Source organism: Haliaeetus albicilla, chromosome 22 (genome assembly GCF_947461875.1).
Source record: "Haliaeetus albicilla chromosome 22, bHalAlb1.1, whole genome shotgun sequence".
Classification (NCBI taxonomy): Eukaryota; Metazoa; Chordata; class Aves; order Accipitriformes; family Accipitridae; genus Haliaeetus; species Haliaeetus albicilla.
Window position 1 is genome coordinate 21,772,619 of NC_091504.1, and position 26,536 is coordinate 21,799,154.

The 26,536-nt window shown below is 44.8% G+C and overlaps 1 protein-coding gene across 1 annotated transcript; it reads right to left on the bottom strand.

Annotated features, from left to right (window-relative positions):
* Positions 1–5,649: 5,649 nt before the first annotated feature.
* LOC104317094 (cytochrome P450 3A9) lies at positions 5,650–17,565 on the bottom strand. Its single transcript, XM_009917758.2, has 13 exons — positions 17,416–17,565; positions 14,600–14,693; positions 14,119–14,171; positions 12,917–13,016; positions 12,179–12,292; positions 11,809–11,897; positions 10,640–10,788; positions 9,464–9,591; positions 8,709–8,793; positions 8,164–8,324; positions 7,506–7,732; positions 6,500–6,662; positions 5,650–6,280 (listed from the first exon to the last, which is right to left on the bottom strand). Exons 1-13 carry the CDS (start codon positions 17,484–17,486, stop codon positions 6,182–6,184), a joined length of 1,533 nt encoding a protein of 510 aa, XP_009916060.1. The 5' UTR covers positions 17,487–17,565; the 3' UTR covers positions 5,650–6,181.
* Positions 17,566–26,536: the final 8,971 nt, after the last annotated feature.

Sequence of the window (26,536 nt, forward strand, 5' to 3'; positions counted from 1 at the left end):
GACCCAAGCTCTGCCTGGGTGTGTTGGGAGCCATCTCTTCAGGATTAGCAACACGCGTTAGGGACAGGTATGTGTAAGGCTGGGATCTGCAATAGCCCAGATCCAAGGGCTGAAAGTACTTGGATATTTTACCTGGAGGGAAGATTTTGAAGTGTTAGCACTTCATAGTTCTCGGTGTTGCTGACAGTGTAAATCTCTGCTTTCCATCTTAAAAAATAAGAATACTATTTTTTAAGTTGGTACAAAACCATCTTAAACATCAATAACTAAATGTGGTCCCTCTCAACCAACCAAAACTTGAAAGGTCAACTTTTTAAACTCAAAGGCCAATGTTTCAAAAATTTATAGCACTCTTTTGACCCATTTTAATCGTCTTTCCTGATACATGCTTGAATGTCACTGCCCCTCCATGGGGAGGCTGAGAACTGCTCAGTTTTGCTATTGCTACTGAAAACAGATTTCTGTAATTGCTCTTGCTGCTGTTGCACAGAAGCTTAGCACAGCAAGAAAATAACAGCTAGGAACTAGTGGTGAGGAGGTTTCTTAAATTCAGGTTGTGGGTTAGTGAAGAGCCCAAACTGACCAATTCTATTCAAGTTGCACAAAAGAGCCCCCGAAGATGGCAGTGGGTTTGGTATTTAAATGTTGCTGGTAAAGAGCAGTTGTATACCTTGGTGGTGCAGAGCAGGTAAATGCACTATGCCATGGTCTAGGCACTACGCTTCTCACCCCAGACACTGTCCACGTGGATACCAGACCTGGCACTGGATAATCCCTCCAAAGACAAAATAGATACCCCTCTGCCCTTTGTGTGTCTATATATGCACACACATATGTGTGTGTGTGTATATATATATATCTGTATCTATCTACACACGCTTGCTAAGTCTGTAACAGCACAAGCTGTCTGTTTGCTGCACATTCTGTTTCTTAGGGCAACATTTAGACTGTGAACTCCCTGAAGAAAAGACTATCTTGCGAGTGTTTCCAACACGCCTAACCCTCCTGGGCTTTCATTTCCTGACTGGCTTTTAATGTAATGTAAAGAACAGAAATGATATCTTCCATTAAAACTTTATTAGGTAGCTCTTCCACTTAAGAGAGCTGTTTCAGTTACTCCCAGCCAAATGAATTCCAGTCATTGAAAGCTAAACATGAAAATTCAGGAGGAGGAAGCAGAAAGCCACCCGTGGTCTTGAAAAGATGAGGGAAAACAAGAGCGGTGGGTTCAATGACCTGTCTGAGAAGATGCACATAGCTCAGTATGGAGTCCTGGGCCAGAGCTATATGTGACAGGACATGAGAGTACAACAGCCAGCATGGGAAACACTTCATTTCTTGGCAAAGGGAACCTGCAAATGCATGTCCCCCGCTTCTACATCCTGCTGATTTCTACTGGAGTTTGTTATAATTATTGGGAGCATCAGACATCTGCTCGCTTCCATGGATGTTGCTAAGGCTACTGGTGGGCTGATTGATGTGTGGTTACCACCAGAGAGCAGCCTGAGTGGCAGCAGCTGACCTTCTTAGGAGCATCTGTATCGCTCCTCACCTTCCCTCTGGCTTTTGCTGTGACCTTTGGATACAGATCGATCCCAGATTAGTGTTTTTGTTAACAATAAATACCCTAAAATTAGGATACAAGTAGACAAGTTCTGAAAAGGTTAGACAAGCTTGGGGCAGCTTAGTGCAAGACCCCGCTCACCATGCTGGCGGTTGGTCTGTGTGGTCTATTTTCCAAAAGTATTTTCCAGTCCTATTACCTATGATTCCAGAGCAAAACCAGCTGGACAGCCCCAGGATGGGGGAGCTGCCGTGTGGTGGCACATGTGCCTTCTCAGCTGGGCTGCACAAAGCCCTGATATAGTCCAGGGGATGGACTATAACTTATTTTTCTGGGCACTTTATGGTGTGTTGATGGAAGTAGTATTCTGCCAAGCAAAGATGGGTAAATGCATCCAGCTGTACTGGACTAGCTTCAGTTCATAAGTGGCAGGCAAGGTTTTTCATTTTCCCTCGAACTGTTATATTGTCCTCCCCACTCCATTTGCAAACTTCTGGCTGCACAAATATATCAAGGTATGTTTATACGTTATACATATGATATGGAAGATGTAGGCCATGTAACAAAATAAATCTGTATCTAGACATTGTACCCAGCTGTGTAGGAAAGCCCATAGAGAACATCACTGATCATCAACTATGAACTGGTTAAATAAAAACTTTGTTCCATGTCATCAAAGGTGTTTTGTGCATCTTTGCAACATCTTCAAGTGTTCAGTAACAAAAAAGCTCGGAGGGGAAAATTAAGTGTGTCATGGGTGATATAATGCTGCATCAGTACCTATAAAGTGCCCTAGCAATACAAGAGAATTGAAGTAATGAACAGAAATGCTCAGTTAGAGCTTTTTCCATATTTTATGTTAATCATTAGGGTAGAGCTGAAATTAGCTTTAATTGATATTAAGGGCTGAAAAAATGAATCCTCTGGAGAATGAGTCTCTTTAACCTTTAATGATGCAGTAAATAAAATATCCTGTCAACATTTGTGCAACAGTAAGGGTTTTCAAAATTCCATATCTGTATGGTGAGCGATTCAATATGCCTAATTCTCTCCATTACAGCAGATAAAGGTGATGTCAGTGCATAAATTCAGCTGCAGGTTTTCCACGTTTCCAAGCTATCTGTCATACCCTGGTAATTCCCCGTGATGGCTTGTTACTTCTAATAGGGAGATGGAGAGAGGAAGGAGGGACTGTGAGAACTAAACAAATTCTGCGTGGCAGCTTTTTCATTTGTGCACCTTCTGACTTGTAGGTTCTGATGCCAGAGTATCAATAGAGAAACTGTGCCTCAGTCAAGGGTAAGGTACAAGGAGCAATGCTGCCTATTCTTTCTTTCAGGTGAAATATGCCTGGAAATGTTTCATTTTTCACTTTAAAGGCAAGGTGGAATTGCAAAAGACTTCAATACTTTAGGGACGCTTAGTTTGGTAATAGTCAGACCATTCTTCTATCTGTCAGGGTTCAGCCTGGTATTGAAACACCTAATAACTGACTTGGTGAAGCACATGAAATATCCCTCTGCTGTAAGCAGGAAACCTGTTTTTCATAAAATCCATTTGATCATTGCAATCAACTGGAAGTATTACATCACTTAGGCAAGTTACTGTAACATTGATGGTTACTCTGCTATAGTTAACTGAGAAACAGAAAACAAATCTCCCCAGTTATAACCATCTTTGTCTTTCAACAGGACTGATGCAATAACACTTCTCATATCATGGGGTATATATCTCCTTTGGAAAGTTCCCAGCAAGCTTTTCTGTATTAAGGGGAATGTATTTCTGCATACTTATAGAAGTCTTTGTGAGTGATGCTAGTGTTTTACCAGGGTGTGAATCCATCATGCTTGCACGGTGGTTTGACAATAACTTCTCTGATGAGACACAGTTGTAAAATCTTTAAGAAAAGCATCTTTTTTTAAAATGCTGATGTAACATTGATTTTTCTGCATTCTTTTTTCCTTCTTACTTAGGGTTTGGCAGGATTTAGGCAAGGAAGTGAAATGGAAGTGTCCCCAAAATTAAATTCTGCCTTGTACTGCATTTGAAAGCTGTTTCCTCTGACAAAGACCCTGCTATCTTGGGACAATATGATGTCCCAGGCCTGCCAAGGATGTGTTGAAACAGTTAAAGGAATCGGCAAGGTCTAGATAAAGTAAATATGTTTTATCAGTGAAAACATTTGGAAGTCGAGTTAAGCAGTGATATGTCTGGTTTAAAGAGGAAACAGCCAAACCAGGGAAAACAAATCTGATGAATGTGCAGCTAGCAGGACCAGCAGAGTCCTGGCCAAGTCACATCCATTTCTGAGAGATGGCCAGTGAAGCAATGGAAAGTGCTGGGAATGACGGAGGCAGCCCTTATAAGCAAAGTAATTTTATGGAGTTAGGACACAGAGGATCTAATTTTCTTCTAGAAGACTCATTACCATGATTTTGTTACACATTATTTATGGGCTGTTATGATAGTCCTGGCAGGTCATAATTGGCTGAAGCCGGAGAATTAGTCACATTCTTCACATTTGGAAGAATGATCTGTACAGCTACGCTAATGACTTCATTCCCGGAGATGCCACGTGCTGGGCAGGGACTGCCTGTCTTGGGGTACAGCTGGATTAACCCCTTCTGGTTCTGAGCACCATGCCAAGGCGCTGGATTTGTTCATGAGATACCAAAATGACTTTTCTTTACTTCAAAGCAGCTGTTTGGCATGTAGGTCACTTGCTGCTTTCACGATAGCTTCCCCTTTCTTTCCTTTCCCTTGAATCTGGAGTTAGTTTTGCCTAGCACTATTATTCCATGGGGAAAATGCATTTTTTAACTAGTGTGTCCATGCAGGGGCATCACACTCTCCCCATCAGAGCTGCTGCAGCTTTACAGCAGTTAGGCCCGGCTCTTCCACTGATGATTTTTACCCCTGGTAAGAGATGAGCAACAGTTAAAACTGAGGAAGGGCCTTATTGACAGCACTCCTAACTATGCCTTGCTGTGTACATAGCAAAACCCAAACAATTTTTCACAGATGATGAATCAGAAGGGAGCACTATAATTGTTTTATCTGCCTTTTGGGACTGCACAAGCTGCTTAGTCTTGAATGAGAGCCTGATGAATGTTGCTGTATCTTCCTGAAAAACGGACAGCTTTGATTTGGGGATTTCCAGTGATCAGGAATCTACTGCACTGTTTGCTGACCACTCCCAAATCCCTTAAATGCCATTGTTGTTAAAGAATGGACGTGAATTCTTGAATAAATTTGTACTATGTTGGATTGCAGCATTTGGGTCACATTGCAGTTTTGTCTACCAGATTAAAGAGAAAAGCATGTGGCCGTGGGAGAAAATTATAGACCGTGATTTGGAAAATATTGCCTTGGAGTGAAGGATGCTGGGAGAAAGTTAAGGATTGACTTGATCTGGTTTGCAGCTCTTCTAAAGACCTTTCCCATTTTACTAGCATCCTTGGATTGTAGGTGTCAGGACCAGCACAATATACTGGGGTTAGCTGGTGTGTGAAATTCAGGTCTGGGAGAGCCTCCCACCTGCTTTTTGATATTCCCTGTTTATACGGTCAAGGATGGCATAAGTCCTTTGGCCAAAGCATCACGCTAATGGCAGGACCAGCCCATCGGGCCCAAGCCGTAGACTGCTCTGGAGCAGTTTGAGAGCAAAGCAGCTCGCAGCAGGCTACCATCCCACCGCGGGCAAGGTGTAAACCCCATCCGTGGCTCTGGGATGCAAGGCTCAGCCACAAGCTGTGTCCAGACAATTTCTGCAGGAGCAGTGACCCTCCTGCAGTGCCGTCACCACCTCCTGCGAGCTGCTCCTGCTGCTCCCTGCAATCTGTCCTCTCGCTCCGGCGCGGAAAAGAGTTGGCCAGTGCTGAACTGAAGGCAACCTCTTAATCAAACTAAGAGGTGGGAGTTATAGTGTTTGTAAAATACTGTACAAATGGGAGGATTTGATCGCATTAAATGAAGGATCAGATTCATTAAATTAAGTGGAAAGCAATGTACATGGATAATTTCAAGGGTTGAGGCTGAATACGGTTTTTAAATAGGAAGTGATCAGCTGCTATACACAACACAGAGCAGCTCTCAAACATTTTTAATGACAGTATTTGTACACACTTTAGTTTAATTAACACATGGCACAAGAGAGGTTTGGTAACTAGGATGTAGTCTCACACCAGTCATCTCAATTATAACACATGAAATTTCAAGCATCAATACACCAGGAAGAACGTCACCCGTCCCTGCCCAGCAAGGTCTGGTGATTTGAATTTCCATCACACCTTGTTTCTCTTGGATGCGATAGTAATTCCTTCTCTCCAGATGGAGAAGTCCCCTTAGAAGTAAGTGGATGATCAGCTTCTCATTTGGATTTATTTCTTGTTTTCTGCAATCAAAATTAAGGGGACTGTGTATTGTCACTGCCCAGTGATCCACATTACATTTCTGACAGCTATGTTTATTAGTAAATATGTAGTAATTGCTTCCTGAATTAACTAGAGCTGTTCTTCTGTGTCTGTACGTGTAGGAGAGATTTCCTGCGATGCGTGTTCCCTTTGTTAGCACAGCACTCATTACACGCCGGAGAACTGTTGCAGACGCAGCCGGGTTTTACGCCTCTGTAGGTGCGGTGTTGGTCCGGGGGACTAACTTCAGAATAATCGGTTTCTCTGGTCTTAAGAATCCCTGTGAACTCAGCTTGAGAGGGATCTGCAACAATAAGAGGAAAAACACACTTGGAGATAGACAAATTAAATAAGTAGAGATTAAAGGAAAGACACTTGGCCACGGTTTGGACATAACTTGATCCATAGTGCCTGAAAGCGTACGTCCCCTGAAAGTGCAAAGCACCGGGTGTTAGCACCCGCGGTGAGAAACAAGGCACCCGGTTCTTCACGTGCCAGTTTCAAAACGTAACGTGCTCCTCACCTGAGTTTCTTTGCAGGTCTGGAAAGTGAAATGTTGCAATATGATGGTGATGGCAACTTTCAGAGTCAGGAGAGCAAACCGCATCCCAATGCAGTTCCTGGGACCAGCTCCAAAGGGCAGGTACATATACGGGTCTATGGTGTCTTTGTTTTCCTTACTGAACCTGGACAATGACATGGATGGGAAAAAGAAATGAAGGCAGTAAAACATCAAAAAGCTACATATCTGTATTACTTATCCAGAGATTTCTTGCTGGTGCCCTACAGAGACTTGTTTGGTTTTTCGCTAAGGTGTCTCAGCATACCCCAGCAATCGAGTGCTGTGTCAGAGCCTTGTCCAAGACAGGGTGGGATCCCACTTGAGTGTTTGATTTTAATTCTGTCCACCCAGACTGGTAGAAGTTGGAAGCAAGATGAAAAGCTAGGCAACATGCTCTCCCAAAGTGACTGATATTTTCTATCTATCTGCTGTGTTTACTGGGAGAGAAACCAGGAGTCATCTTGGTTAGGAGCAGCCTATGGCTTCAGTCTTACTGGGAACAAGAGGTAGAAACCAATTCTAAAAAATAACCAACTGGGGAAAAGTTATCACCTCCTTGAAAACAAGGAGGGAAGGCAACTCTGGAAGGATCAACTCTGGTATATTTGGTAGCAAAACCTGTGTGAAGGACACAGGTTCAGCAATGAAGATTATACAGAAGGATGGCCAGCGGTTACAAAAACCTCACCAACTACCCACTCTGTCAGCAAGCCTAAAAACTGCATACAAGATGTTGTGAGGTATCAATGTTATTCTCCCAATAAGATTATGTTGTTTGAAAACCTGCTTTAAGTGCAGAGCTCATTTTCTTCTTAAAATGACATTCCCATGAGCCTGCAATTATTCATCGGTATTGTTTGTAAAAAGATAGGAAGAACACAGTTAGGAAGATAATCAGACATGAATACTTAATTACTATGTGAGGAAAAAGCATGCTATTTCTTCCCTTTCATTATGCTCTTTGTACCTTTCTGGTCTGAACTCTTCTGGGTTTGGCCAGTACTTGGGGTTGTGGTGCACGGTATGGACTGGGATTATAACGATGGTTCCTTTGGGAATGGTCACTCCTTTTATCTCTACGTCTTTCTTGCAGGTTCTCTCAAGCCGTCCTCCAAGGGGAAAGAGCCGAAGGGTTTCATTCACTGTCATGTCAAGATATTCCAATTGCATCATTGCTTCATACGTGAGAGGAGCCTGTAGGATGACAAGAGAAAGGTGACCAGGTATGTTGGTGTGAGGATTGGATTGTCCTAAAACGACTGCTGAGACCAGGGTGTCCCCAACCCTACTGCCCCAGCTACGACTCGGACTCACTGTAGAACAAAACACAAGGTGGAAATTGCACGATTGATTTCATTTTCCATCCCTGAGTGACGGAAATGCCTGGAAATCCACACCCACTTTGTGCGTGGGTCAAATGGGTTTGTGCAGTGGGGTGGCCTGGAAGGTTTCAGCTGCCAAAAGAAAATCGCTACAGGGCTGAGTTGTCTCAGCATGTGCCTCTTAGAGCTCTTGCAAGATCTCAGGGGCAGGGTGTTTAGGAGCTAAAGATTTCTCATCGTCTTGACTGAACAAGGAGGACAGTGGGGTCAGAGGGTCTTCGCCATCACTCAATGTCCCCTTACCTTGTTGGGTAAAACTGTGTCGATCTCCTCCAGCAGTTTTTGCTGCACGTCGGGATGCGTGGCCAGCTCGTATGCCAGGAAACAAAGCGCGCTGCTGGTGGGCTCGTAGCCAGCAAATATAAAGATGAATGCTTGTGACAGGATCTCTGAGTCGGTCAGGGCTGTGAGGAGAGAGGATGCGGGGAAATGAGCAAAACCGATGCTGATGGTCTCAGCGAGGAAGAGGGAGCAACGGGTGGGGTTGCAGTTATTTTCTGATCACATATTTAGAGCTACACTGCTATCTGTCTGGAAAAAGTGATTTGAGAGAGGAGCCAGATATTTTCCTGGGTATAAATTATTGATACGGCAGTCCTACTCCCTGGCAAAGGACCCGGGGGATTCCCCTTAGCCCTGGTGCTGGCAACAAGGGACAGAGACTTCTGCCTGGAGCTGGTCAGTGGAGGTGGTGGTGACCCATTGAGCCTTTCTCTGGGAAACAGCTCCCCATATTCTCCTCACTCCCGCAGCCCCTGTTCCTGTGACGCGTATTTGGATGTTGTTACTTTTATACGAGTGGTTTGCTTCGTTGCTCTTGTGGCTGGTTGAGTTCTGGGATTCGATCATCAGCTGCAGAAAATCTACTCTGCCCTGAGAAGAAAAGCAGGAGAGTTTCTTTGGTGACAGGTCCCTTGGAGGGCTCAGATAAGCAGATTTCACAGCCCAAGCATGATTTTTAAACTGAAAGCATCCCCAAAATGCATGTGACTTCCTTATTGAAAAACATTAACACTTGCTTTTTATTTTGGAAACTTATCTGTCCTTTTTGTGAAGCCATTGGGTGGGAGAGCAGTGTCTCGAATGAATTTTGGGAAAGGGATCCAAACTCTAAAAGGGAGAATTTTGCCAAGAAGCAGCTTCAGTTTTTGAAAAGTGAGAGGGGAAGGCACAGCCCCGAAAGGTGGTATTGCTGCTCTTGTGCTGCTTACTCTGCTCTCTCTCATCCCCTGCCTAATCTTCTTCAGGGAGTCTCTTACTTTGACTTATTACAAATTCTGCAAACCCAAGCTTAGTGCAATTCTACTGAGCCTTTATCTGGATTTAGCTTCAGATCACGGATGTATAAAGTCCACTTGCTTCTCTGCCAGGACTGGTCAGCTGGGGCTTTTCTGACTACTAAAAGGAAGTGTTTACACTTAAGTAGATTCAGGGTTTTGTTGAGTCATTGTACTTTGGCTTCACCTTTGATATCATCACCCTAATTATATTTCACTTAAGTGTATTTTCAGCCACAATTACTAGCAAATTCACGCTCACTTACCTTGTGAGCCTCCTTTTCACGATCCTGCTTAATTTTGGAGAGGGATCTCATGAAGAAATCTACTGCATCCCTGGGGAAGAAGCTTACGTTCATCTTGGCCAAAAGAGGAATAACGAATGGGCATACAACTGAAAAACAAATTGAGAATAAAATTGCACACTGCAAACAAACTCCACCTCATATAAGATAGCTATGGAAGTTACTGAGGAAGTAACGATGTTACTGAGAAATTCTTCCTTTTCTGAATTCTTTACCTGGGAAAAGCCTGGACTTTGCCTTTTTTCCTCTTTCTCCTTCCCTTGGGATAGTTTGTCTTGATGCAACCCTCCCTCAAGTTTCTGTCAGATGGGCACAACTGAGCTGGGTATAATCATTGCTTTAAGAGATGATGGAAGCATATGCCACCTTCTTTTTCTAAGGCACTTTCTTCTAAGGACAGGTTACTTCTGTACATTTTACAGCACTACAACAGGAATGTGGCTCAGAAGAGAAATATTGCAATATCTGATTTCTTTTTTCAGGCTGAGCTATGTCACTGCCATGCTGTGTTCATGCAAACATTTTCAAGTCCCCTTCAGAGCATTTCCTTCATCATAGAGACTGGATCTTGAGCTTGCGTATAGATTCATAAAATCTACAGCACCAGAACCTCCTCTATGCACAGATCACAACTTTCCCTGTGGTTTAGCAAGGTGTCTAATCTTGATTTAAGGTTGCAAGTGATTTAAGGTCCATCACCATCACTGTTAAGCTGTTGCTCTGCTAGGAAATTGCATCTAATTACAGTCCCCACTCAGCACTCTCTTCCAGAAAATGCATTTCAGATAGCACCACTCTCCTCAAGCCGCACAGCTGAACTTGCTTTTCAAGCCTTGAATCATTTTCCAGCATTTATTTGGATATGGGCTGGGATGTTCATATGTTTCTTGCGTTGTGGATGCCAAAGGTGGAGGAAGCTTTTACCCATCTCCCTCCCAGAGTTTTAGCATGAAGCTAACAACAAGGAAACGACGAGACAAGAGCCATTAGCACTTCCATCCTAGCTAGTGAAGTTAACTGAGCAGTAGTTGATTGGTTAATGTATAGGATGCACCAGTCTCTGATGTGCTCGTTAAAGTCACACTTCCATAGTACTCTGACACCTAAATGAAGTTTTCCACAAAAAAAGTCACTTACATATCAAGATGAAGAGTGGGTCAAAAAAGTCAAATTTGACCAGCTTCTGCATCTCTCTGACAAAGGGGTCTTTGGGGTTGTTCATGGAGTCGATGTTCACACCGAACGAAGTGCTGGTGACGACGTCCATGCTGTAGCTTCCAAAGATGCTGAGGAAAGGTGGAAAAGATAGGCTGTGCTTAAATATTTGGACCAAGTGAATGTATTTTTTCCTAATGCCTATGTGACATTCAAATATAAATTCTCGTAAGACCTCTTGCCCTGGTTTTGAAAAGGAAATTGGCTATATGGTAACTGAAAAGCACTTATAGTGAAAGGGATAGATTTTTAGAGAGCTTTGGTTTCAAGCCTGTGTGGCTTTTGAAATCAGACAGCTTTTCGGAGGATTTTAAAACAGCATGTAACTACATGAACAGGTTAGTGCAAGGTCAGCATGTAGCTCTCAAGCATGTTAGCTTCTTGGGGAGGAGTGGTAACACACTTTGCTTCAAACACGCCATGAAAATGGTCTTGTTCAACTCAGCACAACCCTATAATATTACAAACTGTCCAAGCCTTCTTCTTATGGGGTTTTTGGTAGGGGAGAGCTTTGCTGGTGTGTGACTACTGGTGTGGAGCTGCCCCTTCTGCATCTGTGCTTTGAAATTGGGGATGAAATACACGGGGTTTGTTCCAGAGCCGGCAAGGAGGGCACAGATGAGGAAGACACACCCAGCCTCCCTTCCCACTCCTCCCAGCAGTGGGGCAAGCAATGGATGAGCATCCCATAGTGCTGGGGGGTGGGCAGAGAGGCCAGCAACCCCGGTGTCCTGTGGTATAAGAAGGTGGTGCACAGAGATCCTGAGTATATGCGGGGAAAACTGGGTTTTCCTGGTGGATTTGGGGTTATCTCAGATCTGTGGATTCCCAAAGCTGTGCTGGAGCATTTTTCTCCCCATCTAATTACCTTTAGAAGACTTCTTTCTGGGTCTCTGCCTATAGGAAGTTTCACTAACATCCCAGCTTAAATTTTCCCTTTCAAATTTCCAGCCAGGCTTTCAGCTAGCCCTGTTCCTCATTTCAGAGGTCTGGTTTACCCAGCGAGCGATCTGCGTTGCCAGTAACGAATGAACTGCAACGCCTGCTAACAAGGTTTGCTGCTTAGCCTGCTGCTCCTAGCAGCTACTTACTCCTTTACAGATAGAGTGTTGTCCTTTTCCACTCGCTTTTGAACATTTTTCACCAAAGCTTCCCCATAGTGCTTCATTATAGGGAACATCTGTAACACAAACCAGATATGGTCACATAAGTATAGTACATTTTACTTCTTTAAGACAGGCTTATGAAGACTACAGGGAGTTTCATGAATATTTACAAATAAGATCTTTCTGCTAAGGTTTTATTTTAAGCCCTTTTTGTTTTAAATTAGGCATAAATTAAACAGGCCAGCTTCGTTGCCAGGCTCTGACTAAAGAAATCAGACCCCTGTGACAATCTCAACCTGATAACACTGTCTACTGACTTTCTGATTTAGTTGGTACCTGCTCCTCCGTGTTTTACCTCCTTTAGTTTCCCACTGGTGAAAGTTGGAGAGAGCACAGTACGAATCCTTTTCCACTGTTCGTCTTCAGCTAATGAGATAGCGTTGTTCAGCACCCCTGCTAGTTCTACATGCTAGAGGGGAAAAAGGCAAGGTGTTAACCCCAGAAAAGACAGCGGTTTTCTTGCAAGGATGGGAATGTAGCATGCAAGTCCCTGCCCAGGCTATTTCAAGGGCATTACTACTGGCAGCAGGCTAAGGCCTTACAAACAGCCTCTCTCAAGACACACATACATAAATAATCCCCTTTCCTGCAGTAAACCATCTGTGAGATGCCATTCCCATGCCTAGAACAAGTAATCCAACAAGCCCAACGCCCGTACGTATGTACCCACACCTAACCGTGCCACCCAGAGCCTGCATCCCAGCTGGTGGCACATGTGCTAGCTGGACCCTTGCAGATTCCTGAATGCTCACACAGATTCAAATTAATATCTATATATATAGATAGAGATATATATAGGTGTGAGAGCAGAGTTTTTCTGATGTGCAGGCAAAGAGCTTCCTCTGCCAGCCTGGGTACGCAGTCCCCAGGCTGTAAGGCAGGGGAACAGTGACATACAGTGGCCATTTACAGTAATCCCTATAGTGCAGTCACTCGTCCCCTATGGGAACCCTGCTACATGGTTGGCATCCTTCTCTCCTCCTCTACTTTATTTTCTGGACTCTGTGGTACATCACGATTCTTCTGCTCTTACCCGCCGGTTGGTAAAGGTGGAGTAACACTCTTTAACCAGCACAGATTTAATGATTTGGGGGTCCGTGACAGCCAGCACAGGTTGCCTGCCATCGTAAATCCTGGCAGAGGGAGAAGAGGAGACAGATAAACACCCCCAGACAGTTGAAGTGCAAGGCTTGGCTGATGCCCATGAAACAAAATGTGTTAAACAAATGCTCCTCCATCACCAGCCTTGCTGTTCTGTAGATGCCTAAGCAGAGAAATGGAGAAAGGAGAGATGGAAAAGGACTCCCAGGCCTTCTTCCACCTGGTTTTGTAAATGATAAAGGGGGCTAAACACCTCCCAAATTCACTGGGAAATGAGCAGGGCTCAGACCCTCAAAGAACCAGGTACTAAATGAAGCAAGTGTCTTCACTTCCTCCCCTGACTCTGTGTTTTTCCAGGCACTTAAACACATTACAGTATTAGAAGGCAACTTGTTCGACCCCTTTCAGGCTCTTGAATTGGGTGTCTGGAGACTTGGGCTGACAGCACCGAAATAGCCTTGGAGATGAAACTCAAACCTTGTTTTTGTCTTTTTAAGCTGCCAGTTCTGAATGCTTTCCTGGAACAGATGTAGATTAAGCAGATTTATGCACTTTCGACATTTACGTAAAGATATCTTTTCCAGATTCCATTTTTTGAAGTTGCTATAGGGACTGATGGATGCATTGGAGGCTATGCGAGTTACAACAGCAGTGATAAAAGCTATAGGAGGTGTCCAGAGCAGAGCAATGATAGCTGCACTAGCTCCCACTGCAGCAGGTAAGGATCAGCAGCACGAGGACGTCGGCAGACTTTGGATCTGCTTCTTCGCTCAATATTGGGAGTCACTCATGTTCCTCTGCTGTTGGTAAACCTCCTGGTTCCAGATTCTCCCCTAAGTAAATAGTAGTTTTGCTGCTGATTTTGTTAGGAGCAGGTGAGGGCCTTTTGTTATCAGCTTTAAAACAGCTTTCATAGTATAGGTCAAAGCAATTTCCACATAGCATGACAGTGGCACTGCCCTGCAATCATCAGGCTTTAATGTAAGCCACCACGAGCACCTTATTGTTGCTGTACTCATCCTGCTGGGACCATCAGGGCTGCAGTAGAGAAAAGGGAGCTTTCCTAATGAATTTTTCTCCCCTTTGTATGGATTCTAGTTTTACCTTAAGAAGAGATCAGTGGTTCATACTCACCCCCAGACTTCCCCGTATTTCTCAAAACATTCATTGTCAAACTCCAAGAAACCCTGTGGAAAGCAATTTAAAAATTCTCTCTGAGACGGTGCAGTCGAGGGGATGATGTTGGAGATGGTGGGTTGGGAGGAATATCTGTAAATTGGTGTTCCGAGCTGCCTTCTGAGTTCTCCTCCTCCCCAAAAACTTCATGAAGGACAACATAAATGTACATCATGCTTGTGAATGAGCTGTTTGCCAGGACGCTGGCAAAGGGTGGCTGTAAATCAGCCACCCACGAGTGCTCGTTTGGCGAAGCTCTAAGGGCAAGGCCCCACGGTCTGCGTTACTGAGCCCTTATCCTGCTCTGGCCTTTGCACAACCTGTGCATCAGAGCTGAGCCTGGCATTTGGAGATAACTTATCATCACCATGTATCTTTAGCTACAGCTGTATGAGCAAAGGTGGGTATTTCTGGAGCCAGGAAGGCTTCAGTCACTTACTTTGCGATATTCCAGGCACGTCCCGAAAAAAGGCAGAGGTCTTGGCCCGGGAATACCCAACTTCTTGAACAAACCGAATGGCCAGGTCCCATATCTGTGGGACAGAAAAGATAACTGAGCGGTACATCACCGTGGCACTGGCGCTGCGAGCTCTCCTCAACCTGGAGACTGCAGCAATGTCCCATTGGCTCTAAGTAGGGGAGCTTGATCCAGGAGCTGGAAAAAAGTGGCCCAAAAGAAAATTACCCTGTAAAAACTACTTAATAAACATGGTAAGGCTCAATGCTGCCACACAGAGCTTCAGGGAGAGCACTTTGATGTAAAAGCAGCTGTCTCCTAAAGGCATAGGTACTGTGGTGGAAACGGGACCTTGAAGCTTTTAGTAAAAGTCAAAAGAGGAGCTCATTGCCAACCAAAGGAGAGACAGAAAAGGGAGTTGGAAGAAGGAACACCAAGCTTACATGTTTTTATTGAAGACAAATCAAAGCAGTGCCAGAAGTGATGTCCCAAACAAGGCTTTTGTCAAGCTGCACTTTAATTTCATTTATTGTTCTCCCTCCCCTTAGCCCGGCGTTAGCTCAGTGGTGCATCAGGAAGTCTTGTCTTGATGGTTTTCTCTTTAGATTTTATTGACAGCTTTGCAGATTTCTTTCCTCTGAAGCACCCTTTTTGGCAGCTGTAAAGTTATTACTTCTACCTCGGGGCCTTCTGTTTCTCAAAAAGGGCCTGGGCTGCAGCCCTTTGAAGCTTGTCTTCGGCTGTGTTGAAAGAGCTCCTCAAAATATTTGTTTTTAGTTAGTAGCTGCAGCTTCCCAAGTGAGCAGTTTGTTGCAGAAGGGATGTAAAACTGCAAAGGTTTGGCAGAAGGATGTTATCAGAGGTCCTCTCTGGGCCATGTGGCAGCAGCCACCCAGCCAGCATCTTGTGGATGCTTTCCTGAAAAGCCGGAGTCTAGGCTGAAACTTAAGGGGGTTTCCCTTGCAATTAGTAATACTTTCCTAAATCTGGGGGACCCCAAATGAGATCAGTCCCCCCAGCACAGGTTCTGCCAGAGCGCAAAAGCGGACCTCATCTTGTGGTCCAAACAGGAGGCAAAAACCAGGGAATGGGGTGTTTGCAGAAAGGTTTTACAGAGCTCTGTTTGTCAATGTTTAACTTTTCTGTCAAATGTTAATTCAGTACTAGGTGTAAAAAGTTTGTGGGTTCTCATATGTAATGTTTATGGGCAGCCAGGGCTGCGGGGGGACCAGCAAATGTTAGGCTGGGCTGGTTACAAAGCCCAGAAACAGTATGGGAACGCAGGCTAGGCTTAATCCATTTGAAATATGGCCAGGAAAACGCAGTCTAATGCTCTTATGACTAAAACGTGACATGGTTTTCTGCAGGCTGAGAAGGACCATTCAGTGTAAAGCCAGAGAATAATCATTACTACTTCTTACCATGGATGTGAACCAGAAATGCCTGATATTCCTTCATGTGTGAACTGGAACAGCGTTGCCCCAGATGGACAAGAAGCATCTGAACAACCTCCCTGTGCTAATGGGCAGTGAAATTCTTATTTTAGCTCAGATATCAGAGCACAGAGATCTGGGCTTCATCCCTTTTACCGCAACAAAATTGCAAGTGGCTGCAGAAGGTGGGAGTCTGGTAACCAGCAATCTTAGATGGCCACAGAGTTATTGAAATATGAGGGTTTGGGTCAAGAAGGAAGATGGATTTGGGGGTTTTGGGTTTTTTCTTTTTTTAAGAGTCTGCCCCAAACAGGCTTTTAAGTGATCCAAATCACAGGAAAGGGTTTGAAAAACAGGGCTAAAAGTTTCAGAGTTTACTGAACTGCTGTGGTTGGAGCATTGCCAGGGCAGACAAATGGATTGTGCTCGTGTGCACCACATTAATCGTTAAGGTTTATGGCTAGCAACATGCTGTCTCTGCCTAAGGGCTTGTCAACACTGCAAAGTTTGTCAGTCCAGCCTTGTTGGCAGAGGCTGCCAGCAGAAACACTGTATGTCCCAGCAGAAGGGGGTTTTCAGCCAGCCCTGCTATGCTGCAGCGCTGAAAGGTATCAGGAAAGTGGACGAAAGCATTTTCTCACTAGCACAGCCCCTCGGAAGCAGCGGGGTACAATTCTGCCTGCTGGAGTTTGTCTGAAAAGCCAGGAGCAAGGAGCTGACCTTGCTCTGGGCTTCGTTTCTTCCCCAGCAAGGGTGGGCTGTGGGGACAGGCTTGGGATGCTGTCCCTGCAGGCACATGGCAAATCCAGCTTCTGCAAAGTATCCCTCCTGGTCCAGGTGCCTGTGCGTGGAGCATCTTACCTGGGCACTGTGGAAGGAGTTGGGAGACTAAGAACTGATCCTATGAATGCTCTTTTTCTGGTGCCTTTCTGCTGCTCTCCACCTTTGCGGGTCATGCAGTAGGGTCATCTACTGCCTGCTCCCCTCCCCAGGGCAACCTCAGTCAGGGAGAGGCACAGCCTTCCTTAGACTGTATTTCTGTGGAAAATAACCTAACGGATCACAAGCCTCGCTGAAGGCAGTACTCTGCTGGTAACAAATGCCTGGCACCATTATTATTCAATTATTGCTTTGATGCTTAGCGGCAAGATTGTAACAGTGCGCGGGAATACTCCAAACCTTGGAGCAAGATGACGGGTCTGCACAGTCTTTAGACTCCTCTGCTACTTCCAGAGCCTCGTTAGAGGATGGAAATCTGGCAATCACACCTACCCATTTGCTCTTCAGCAGACTAGTTGCATGAAAATGAACAATGGCAAGAACAGCAAAATGGCATGAGCAAAGAACCAAGAATGTTTTACTCACGCTACCACGAGGGCTATGAAAAGAAGCAAAAGGGCCCATGTCTCTGTAGAGAAGAGGGAAAGAAGGTTCATTTGGGTTCTTCTCTGGTTGGCTTTGAGTTCTGCCTTGATGTGTTTGTCCCAGGTCTGTGGGAAACAGGAGTCTTTTGCAGCGTGCAATCTTTTGTGTCCAATCACATGATTTAGGGGCTGTCCTTCTGTCCTGAAGGAGCAGGAGTGGAAGGCAAAGGTAGCAAAGTATGCTAATCTGAAAAACATGATTCATGTGCTAGATAAATGCCTGGCTGAACTGTCTAAGGTTGAAATTTTTTAGTACATACGTTGCTAGGCTTTTCAGCTAGTTTCTGTGTCATAATAGTAAGTAATAACTGACTTCTTACTGAGTAATGCTCCTGGGCTCCTACACCAAAATAAATAAAATCAAGTTACAATGAAAAGCCTAATCCCAAAGCAGGTGTCAGAGTTGGTTTACAAAAGGGAAAGAGAAGTGAAAAGGTTATTCATACAATGTATGACAAGATCTCTTCTGGCAGCTGAATTAACTTTGGCAGAATTCAAGATTTTGTTTAGAATGTCTGTCTTTGTGTTGCAAAGAGCAAGTGCTGCCTGCTTCTGCCTGCCATGGGTCAGAAGCAGCTTCTAACAAAGGCAGGAATTTGCCACTTATAAAGGCTTTAGAGTCCACCTTGTTTGCTGGTTTGTGGCCAGGTATTTTGTAAGAGAAATATTGTCGTACCACAACTGTAAGCAATTAAAGTACCACCATTTCCAAAACACCAGCTCATGGCTCATGAATAAAACCAGCACCCACCCCTCTGCAGCAGCTGGCAAAAAGACACAAGCAAAGAGAAAACACAAATTTTATAATGGTTCTCCTGTAAGGATGGTGCAGAAAAGTGATAGCATCCTAGAGGTATGGATGTGCTAAGAGAAGATTACTGGGCTATTTGGATGGTGTTTGTTAGTGGCCGTAATGTTAGGGCAGGAGGCTATATGGTTTGCACAGATGTGTACTACAGCATTTTTAGGGCTTCATCAGAACTCTGAAATGAGCAATTGCCTTCCTATTGGCAGAGCTGCCATCTTCAAAAGGCAGTTTACTGACTGCACGGGGTGCAAATAGCTGGATGTTATAAATATTTGGCACATCAAATGCCTCGTGTCTCCGAGGATGTTGCTGTGATTGATGCTGGGTTGACTGATAAGTGCACCTTAGTCCTCATGGTGATACAAGACACATTCTGAGAGTCATCATCTGACTTAGCTCAGCAGCATTTGTATCTCATTTCACCTTTGCCTGGCCTTTGCTCTGACCTTCAGAGACAACTCTGTCGCAGATTATTTTGTAATAAACACAGGCTGCTTTAGTTTGACATGAAAAGGCAAGTTCATGACATAGTTATACAAGCCTGTGTCACATCCTACCTTGCTTGATTCAGAGATGTTGAAAGAGCATGTGATTAAAAAGGTGCTTTCCCATTCAGGACCTTGTCACAGCAGTGACTGTTTTTCCAGGGTTCCCCTTTGTGCATTTTGACATAGCCTTGAAATCTGAATTTACTGGGCACCAAATGTTCCTGACTCACCGTGTTGGGAAACAGGTTAATACAGTTTATTCATGAAATAGGATTGCTGTAGGGCTCTCCATCCTCAGTAAAAATAAGCTTTGATCCTTGTCCTGTTTGGGTCATTTTTAAGGGTAAGAATAGTCTCTGGAAAAACTTGCTAAAAAACCAGATAGGTGCAAAGTCTTGTTGCTGGTTTTGCATTGCGGTCTTATGGTCTCTGCCAAATGGACTGTGCTTATTGACTTCAAATAGACAAAAACCCGCCATCCCTCTGAGAAAGCTGATAGATAAACAAAAAAAACCAACCTCATGTGATTAATCCATGCCAGAGGAAAGTCAATGACCCGGGAACAAATGACCAATTTTCACAAGACGTGTAAGTCCAGCTCAGAGATGGATTTATGCCCTAACTTGCCCTATATTAAAACTGTAAACCTCCAAGTCTAGGCTGTGGTGTCCCCTAAACTGGTAGGGCTATGGCAAGCCAGCCGGGAAGTCGTATGTGAGAGGTGGCTTGGGCACCTTCAGAGGGGAGCCCGGGGAAGACTTCTCCTCCTGCCCTCCATCTCTGGGAGGGATGAAAAACCTCAGCTGTTTGGCATCGTCTTCAGCCAAGGCTGACCCCCACCTCCCAGAAATGGTGGGAAGGAGGAGAACCGCATGGCCGAGCCCCAGCCTACCCTCTCCCTTCCCAGCCGAGGTCTCTGCCCACCTGGATGCAGCTGCGCTGAGCCAACACGATTCTCCCTTCACCCTATCCTAGTCCTTTAGATGCATCTTATTCCTTACTACCACAGGCTTTTAGACCCGTGCTCTGCTTCTCCTGGACATTTTGAAGTGCGCTGCATCCCATCACAGGTTTTGGTGAGCCCACCGCCACGGGCTCCTGGAGCAGAGGCACGGTGCTCAGCGGTGGGAGAAGGTACAATTATACTGGTGGGAACACCCTGCTAGTGACATAGCTGGTCTCATTCGTGGGTGACAATGTCACACGCGAGGTGCAGCACACGGTGGATATGCAATGCTCACCCTCGTCATTTAGGCTGCTGCACCATATGGTGACTCTCGTGTTGGCACCGTCCTCCCAGGACAGCCACAGGCTGAGGGTGAGAGGTTTAAAAAGCCAAAGTTTGCAGCAAATTCAGAAGAGAACCCTGCTGCTTTTCCATTTCTAATGCCCCTAAGTAGCTCAGATTAATGGATTAATGGCTTTCAGGAAAGCTGAATAACACCGCGTTGTTATTTGCAGTGTAATGAAAGGAGTGCTCCTAATCCAGGTTGTGAACAAGGTGTGATGAGCAGGAGGGATTTCTTGTATAATAATCACTGGGGGCTGGGCAGTAAAATGGAAGAACATGTATTTCTTCCACAAGCTGTGAAACCAAATGATGTAGGGTAAAAAAAACCACTGTAGAATAGCAATTATGGCTGGGGCACAGGTGTGGAGAAGAAAGAGCAGTTCAGAAGAGAAAGAGCTATTGGCAAAAAAAAAAAAAAAAAGCCGCAGCAGGTAACATTTGTGTTCATGATGAAAAGAAGTGCACAGGAATAAGGAGGGCCAGGCTGGATAAGCCTGAATCTTTAGGTCTAACTCACTTTTGAGTATGATCATGAAAGACATTCTCCTGAGATACTTTGGGGAATTTGTTTTAGGTTCCCAGTGCTGGACCCATTGCGGTAGAGACTCTGCAGTGCTACTTGGGATATAAATATTGCTGGGGAGTTGTATCATTACGGAGTACTTTAAACTCTCTAGATACAGATCATAAAAAATGCTACTAATGATGCAGAGCTCAGATAATATCTGTATGGGAGATGGCAGATTTCTGCACTGGAGAAACACCAAACTGGCAAGCAGTGGAACTGGTTTAGCTTTGGTGTTGATAAGTAATTTAAGATATTCTAGAAGAACAGTTAAGAGTAAAATTACCTTGAGCTGAATGAAACACATTTGTTTAGTTTAACATAAGTGGAAGTATAAACAAAAATAAGCTTATAGCTAAGGCTCTCTTTTTCAAGAGGACAAATTAATGAAACAAACCAGTGGAAGATCTCAGGGCCTTTGGTGCAGACTGTGTTTAATCTCCTTTTTAAGTCAACGATGCTAATATTATCAGCCAGTTGTATGCCAAGAGACTCGCACGAATGGACTTTACACCCAATTGCCTGAACAGCTACATTAAAAAAGATTCTTGGAATAAACCAACCAGGTAGGAGGTGGAGAGAAAAAAAAAAAAAAAGGAATGATTTTGTGGTTCAAGGTATACTATTATACGTTCTGGCCATAAGGTCTTCTGGGATGGGAGCTCGTTTCTGTGCCTGACTCAGAGCAGCCCAGTGCTCGAACATACCAGCTCACTGGGGTCCAGTTGGGGGGGGGGTCCAGCATATCAGTGGCACTTCTCGCCCCCTTGGAGATGTGCCCCCAAAACCCTTTGTTTGTTTAGTCTAGCTAAGTGATAGCTGGGCTGGAAAGTGGTTGCTATGAGATAAATGCCAGGTAGAAGAGCTATTTAATCAAATAATGATGTTGGCGCAGAGACAAATGGGTATAACCCAGCCACAAATAAATGCTAGGCTGGAAATGAGCACAGTCCTGGCCTGGAAAGCTCAGAAGTCTTCCCATCATGAGGTTAAAAGTAAGAAAAAAACCTCAGATAATGTACAATGGGGCTAGATAAGACAGCTGCTGGTGGGAGGAGGGACCAATACATTAAATTTACCAACGCTCTTCTGCCAGAGCAGTGTGAGGAGTTCGCTTTCTGCATAGGCAGAAGATGTAGGGAGGCAAGTATTTATTTTCCCCGATACACAGTGGTTTAGTTGCCCATAGGAAAATACTTCATAATGAAGGCTACATTTTGTTGTCAATGGTTGAAATATTGATACACTACTTCTGGATAAAAAAAATCAATGTATTTGGAGGGGTCTCTAATGATACTTTATGTAGTTCTTTGTATAGATGACTGATACCCTCCTGCACATAGATTTCCTTGGGATTTAAAAAGCTCACAAAAAACCTCAACAAAAAAGTAATTAATTCCCCTGGATGTTTTGTTCCATATACTGAGCTTTGGAACTACACAGAAACTAGGACATTTTTCTGATGTTTTTTCAGTTAAAGTAATATCCCTGATACATACCGATCTTCCTACATAATCTTTACAATATATCATTGTATTCCTTTTCATTCTAAGAAATGACAGCTACAAAAGCTCTATGATATCTGGATAGCTAATTAACTCTGAGCACTGCATTCTTTTGCCCAATCCAAAACAAATGTCTGTTTGAGGTTCTCTCACTTTAACCTTATAAAATGAGTTAAGAAAAAAATGAAGTAGCCTGCTAGCTCCACACATGACTTCTTACCTACGATGCAATGAAAGACAAGGTTACGTCCCACAGGGGAGCAGCAACAACAGTCCTGGACAAATGCAAACTAGAAGAGATGTATTTCCAATACAAGGTGTAAGATCATGATCTTTCCCGGATATTTTGGGGAGGACACTTTGATGGGGCAGTTGCGTGCGAGTGCTGCTTTGTTACACCGTAATTTTGGCAAAGTCATTGCGAGAAGTGTCTGCACACGTCATTGCTCGAGCAGACTTCTGCATTGGTATGTCACAGCCCGGTGAAGTCAGCGCACTTGACTCATTCAGAGCGATGGATCTTTTAAAGGGTGACAAATCAGACTGTTCATCCAGAGCACAAGGATTTTGTTATGCAAAGCACTGCGTAAGATTGTGCCTAAAGCAGGAATAACGTAATGTCTTCAGTCAGTGTCCCTGCCACCGCTGCAGCTTTCCACAGGGTGACCTGCTCTGACTGTATCTCAGCAGGTTCAGCTCCACTGTGGCTGTAGCTACTCTAGTTAGTAAGGATCATCAGACTCCAGCATCTGTAATAAAAGAAACCAGAATCCTTTCTCAGTGTGCTTTTAGATCACAGACCACTTGCCTCTCCATCATCTGACCGGGGGGGATTTGCTTTCTTCATCGCTCTTTGGTGGACTGGGATAGATGAGGCAGCCTCTCACGATGAAGATGTGCGAAAGCGGTCGATGTCAGGGCTGTCATGCATGCATGTTCATGGAAAGGGCTGTACACAATAACAAAGATGGTTGGGTTTTAATGTGTTTCACCTGAATAGGAGTGTTTCCAAATTGCTGCTCCCTCACCCCTACTCCCTCTGGTCAGCTACCTGATATGCTCCCAGCTACCTGTAATGCTAGAAAAGGATTATCTTGAGGTTATTTTCATATCACATGTCAGTGCACCCTGATATATCCTTTTTCTCTTCTGTTTTCTAAATAGCATTTCCTCAGGGTCTAAAGTTTCAGCTTTAAGTCAGACCTTTTGTTTGTTAAAAATAAATGGGATTATTTTGAGAACCAGTCCCTAAAATTATCTTACGTGAGCAAAATACATGGGCATTTAGGTCACCTCAGCTATACAGGCTGTTGTTTGAATCATTCTGTGATAAGTCCTTTTTAGTATGCATTTGTGTTAAGATAGTTACGCTGTAAAAAAAAAAAAGAAAGAAAGAAAACAAGAAAACAAGTCTGAGAGGCCCAATTAGTTTTAAGTATCCAGTAGCATGGATCAAGGTCAAACAGTCCTTGGAACTGGCTTATCTGAACTCAGGAGCTCCTGCGAATAAGTCCTCTGGGATGTCCCAAGTTCTGATCTCAGGTCTGCATGTAGAAACGTCTCTCTTTGCCCAATTTGCCCATGCAGTTTACCTTGTTGAGTATTTAACCAGTTACTAGTCTGTGTGAGGGTATTCAAATCCCTGAGCCTGGAAATCCCAAAGAGAGGGGTGGGAGAGGATGGGTCCCACCAGAAAAATTTCCACAAGTCCCAAGAAACCAGGCATCTGATTTCTCCAAACCAGGGGACTTCTATCTGAGCCTTCTGTGCTTTTATGCAATTTTGTGCACCTCTAGCTTTTGACCTATCCGTACCAGCTCCCATTCCCTGGCAGGAGACACCCTGGCTGTATGCAGAAATGCCTGGCTTGGCCGATGAGGGCATCTCCAGCCCCAAAGCCCCAAATCTTTCGGGAGCTTTGAGAAGCAGAGAGCTTATCTCTGCAGCAAGGACACTTGCGCTGCCCCCAGCTTTGTAGGCTGTTCTTGCTGCCCTTTTAATTTAGAGACAAGTGTATTTTGGAAAATAGCTCGGCACGCTCTCACCAGAGAGCTCCGGCTGTGGTTCCACGCTGGCTGGTATCACTGCCTCGGAGGTGAATTCAGGTGCAAATCTGACAAGACATGTATAAATGGCAAGGACAGAAATAGTAGCTTTAAAACACAATTATTCCCTTAGGTTGACACTCCTGCCCAGCAGTGCAGCAGGTTCTCAAGGAAAAAGCAGTGGTAGGGAAAGCAGTTTCAAAACCTTTTTCTGAAGTTTCACGGCCTCATCCTGTAATCCTTATACTCCTGAGAAATCCTTACATCTGTGATCTGAGTTACAGGTGTTGAGTGTCTCAGTGAAGAGTGAGAATCAGACCCTAATTAAGAGATATTGCTCATTACAAACAGTCCGGCCAGCAGCCCTTGTCCACCTCTGTGCCGATTTACGCATTTCAAGAATTGCAGATATAATGCGAAGTTCAGCCGCTCTCAGAGCTGATGCTGAACCTCCTGCCATTTCATCCTTCACCAGGATGGTTCCTGATGGCCACCGTGCCATTAATTTTCTGTGTTAACTGAGGAAAGGGCTCTTTGGAGACCCCCACCACACGCTTTTCTCCCTCTCACTCCAGCACCAGCAGCAATTCCTGCTCTTCCCAATAACCTTCAGCTTCCCCGAGCCTATATGTATGACAAAGACAGACCTTTAAAACGTTGGACAAAGACCCAAATTGAAGGGCACTGTGATAAATTCTGGCAGCGGTTTGACATGATGGGAAATTCATTCCTCCCACATAAATTATTTTCTGCACTTTTCAGGCTTTAGCTTTTTACTGTGCATTTTCAGCAATAAACAGTGAAATATGACATTATTTACTTGTGAAGCACTAATAATGCGTACACGCCATAAAACCTGATGATGCTCTGGAGTGCTCGCAGTCACCAGCATAAACACAGCGAAGACGGAACGTGCCGGAGACCCTGCGCAGGGATGGCCACGCGTGCCCCAGCTGCTTCCCTGCCTTATGCCTCCCTGAAGCATCACTTACTGCAGGCAGCCCAATTTATTCCCTGCTGACTTAGCTCCCCAAACACACGGGATGCCCCCTCCTTTAGGGTTCATCTCCCCTGGTTTTATAAACATCCCTGAGCTACTCTATTGCTACCTGACCCAGCTTGTTTAGTGACACATCCCCAGCAGAGCTGAGCTCAGCAGGGGCTGCGAGACGGGGTAAAACCTGAGCCTTGCTAAACCCCACCGCTGGGGCTGTGGTGCTTGGGCACGGTTAACTTGGCATAGCTGGCTGCAGGGGCAAAGTGTCAGAAGTGATTTTCAGCATGTGTGTGTCGATAATGTCATAATGAAGTCCAGCTACTTTAACTTTCCTGCATTTTTTTTTTCCTGAGGCCTTTCGTGTTGATGTGGCTTGACTTTATGTTACTGAGCTTTGGGTTAGCGTAGCCTGGCTTTGCCTCTTCAGACATAGTCATTGCCCACACTATGTCCTTGTACTCACACCGTGTCCTTGGCACTTCTGTCCTTGGCTCTGTGGGCTGGGAGCTGGCTGGACCTACAGCAGCAGCCTTCTCCTGGAGAAGACCTTCACAGGATGCATTTGTGGCATCCCAGCGGTACCATTTCTTTTATTAATCCAAGCTGGGGAAGTTTCAGATTAAATTAAAGGTGAAGCTTGGGATGCCCCTGGGTGCTAGCGAGCCTCTGAACCCAGAGGGGTTCCTGCAAAAACTCCAGTAAGGGCTTGGGCTAACTGTGCGGGGTACCTAGGTCATCCTTTGTCATCCCTTTGGGCTTTGGCAGGTGAGGAGCGCGGTTTGCTTATGAAACCCTCAAAATGCCTGAGAGATGAGGGCTGGCAGCACCGTTAGCCTGTCTGTGAGCAGGGAGGAGGAACCTGGCCTCCTCCAAAGAAAATGCGAAGCGGCTTTGGCTATATCTATTATCATTATTGGCACTGTCAGCTGAGATTCAATAGAGAGCTTTAGATAGATGTATCGAGGCCAGCTTCCACGCTGACTTACCGCAGCAGCGAAGGAGCCAGCTCCGTTCTCATTTGTGCTCATTTAATCCCATTGATTTCATCGGAGCTAAGGGTGAGGAGGAAAGCAGCGCCGGGCTCTGCAGACCACAGCTCGGAACACCGGCTCGGCTCGAGCCCCTCATCCTCCCTACACCATCCCCAGGAGACTTCGGGGGGGATTTGGGGCCCTAGCGTCTGGTGCAAACTTGAGGACCAACATGGAGGAACAAGCTCTTCCAGAATAAAAGATTTTGCCCGAAATCAGGTCACTAGGAAGCTGGACTGTAACCCTCTCATTTTGTGATTTCTATTATTCTCTCTCTGTGGTACATTCTTACAGCTTAACTGTTTTGCTCCATCTTAAGGTTGTTCTGAGAA

Excerpts from the sequence above, each read along its gene's own strand:
- LOC104317094 (XM_009917758.2), bottom strand. The coding sequence starts at position 17,486 with ATGAACCTTCTTTCCCTCTTCTCTACAGAGACATGGGCCCTTTTGCTT. Across the intron at positions 14,694-17,415 it reads TTCATAGCCCTCGTGGTAGC|ATATGGGACCTGGCCATTCG; the intron begins GTGAGTAAAACA and ends TCTGTCCCACAG. Across the intron at positions 14,172-14,599 it reads CGTGCCTGGAATATCGCAAA|GGTTTCTTGGAGTTTGACAA; the intron begins GTAAGTGACTGA and ends TGCTTTCCACAG.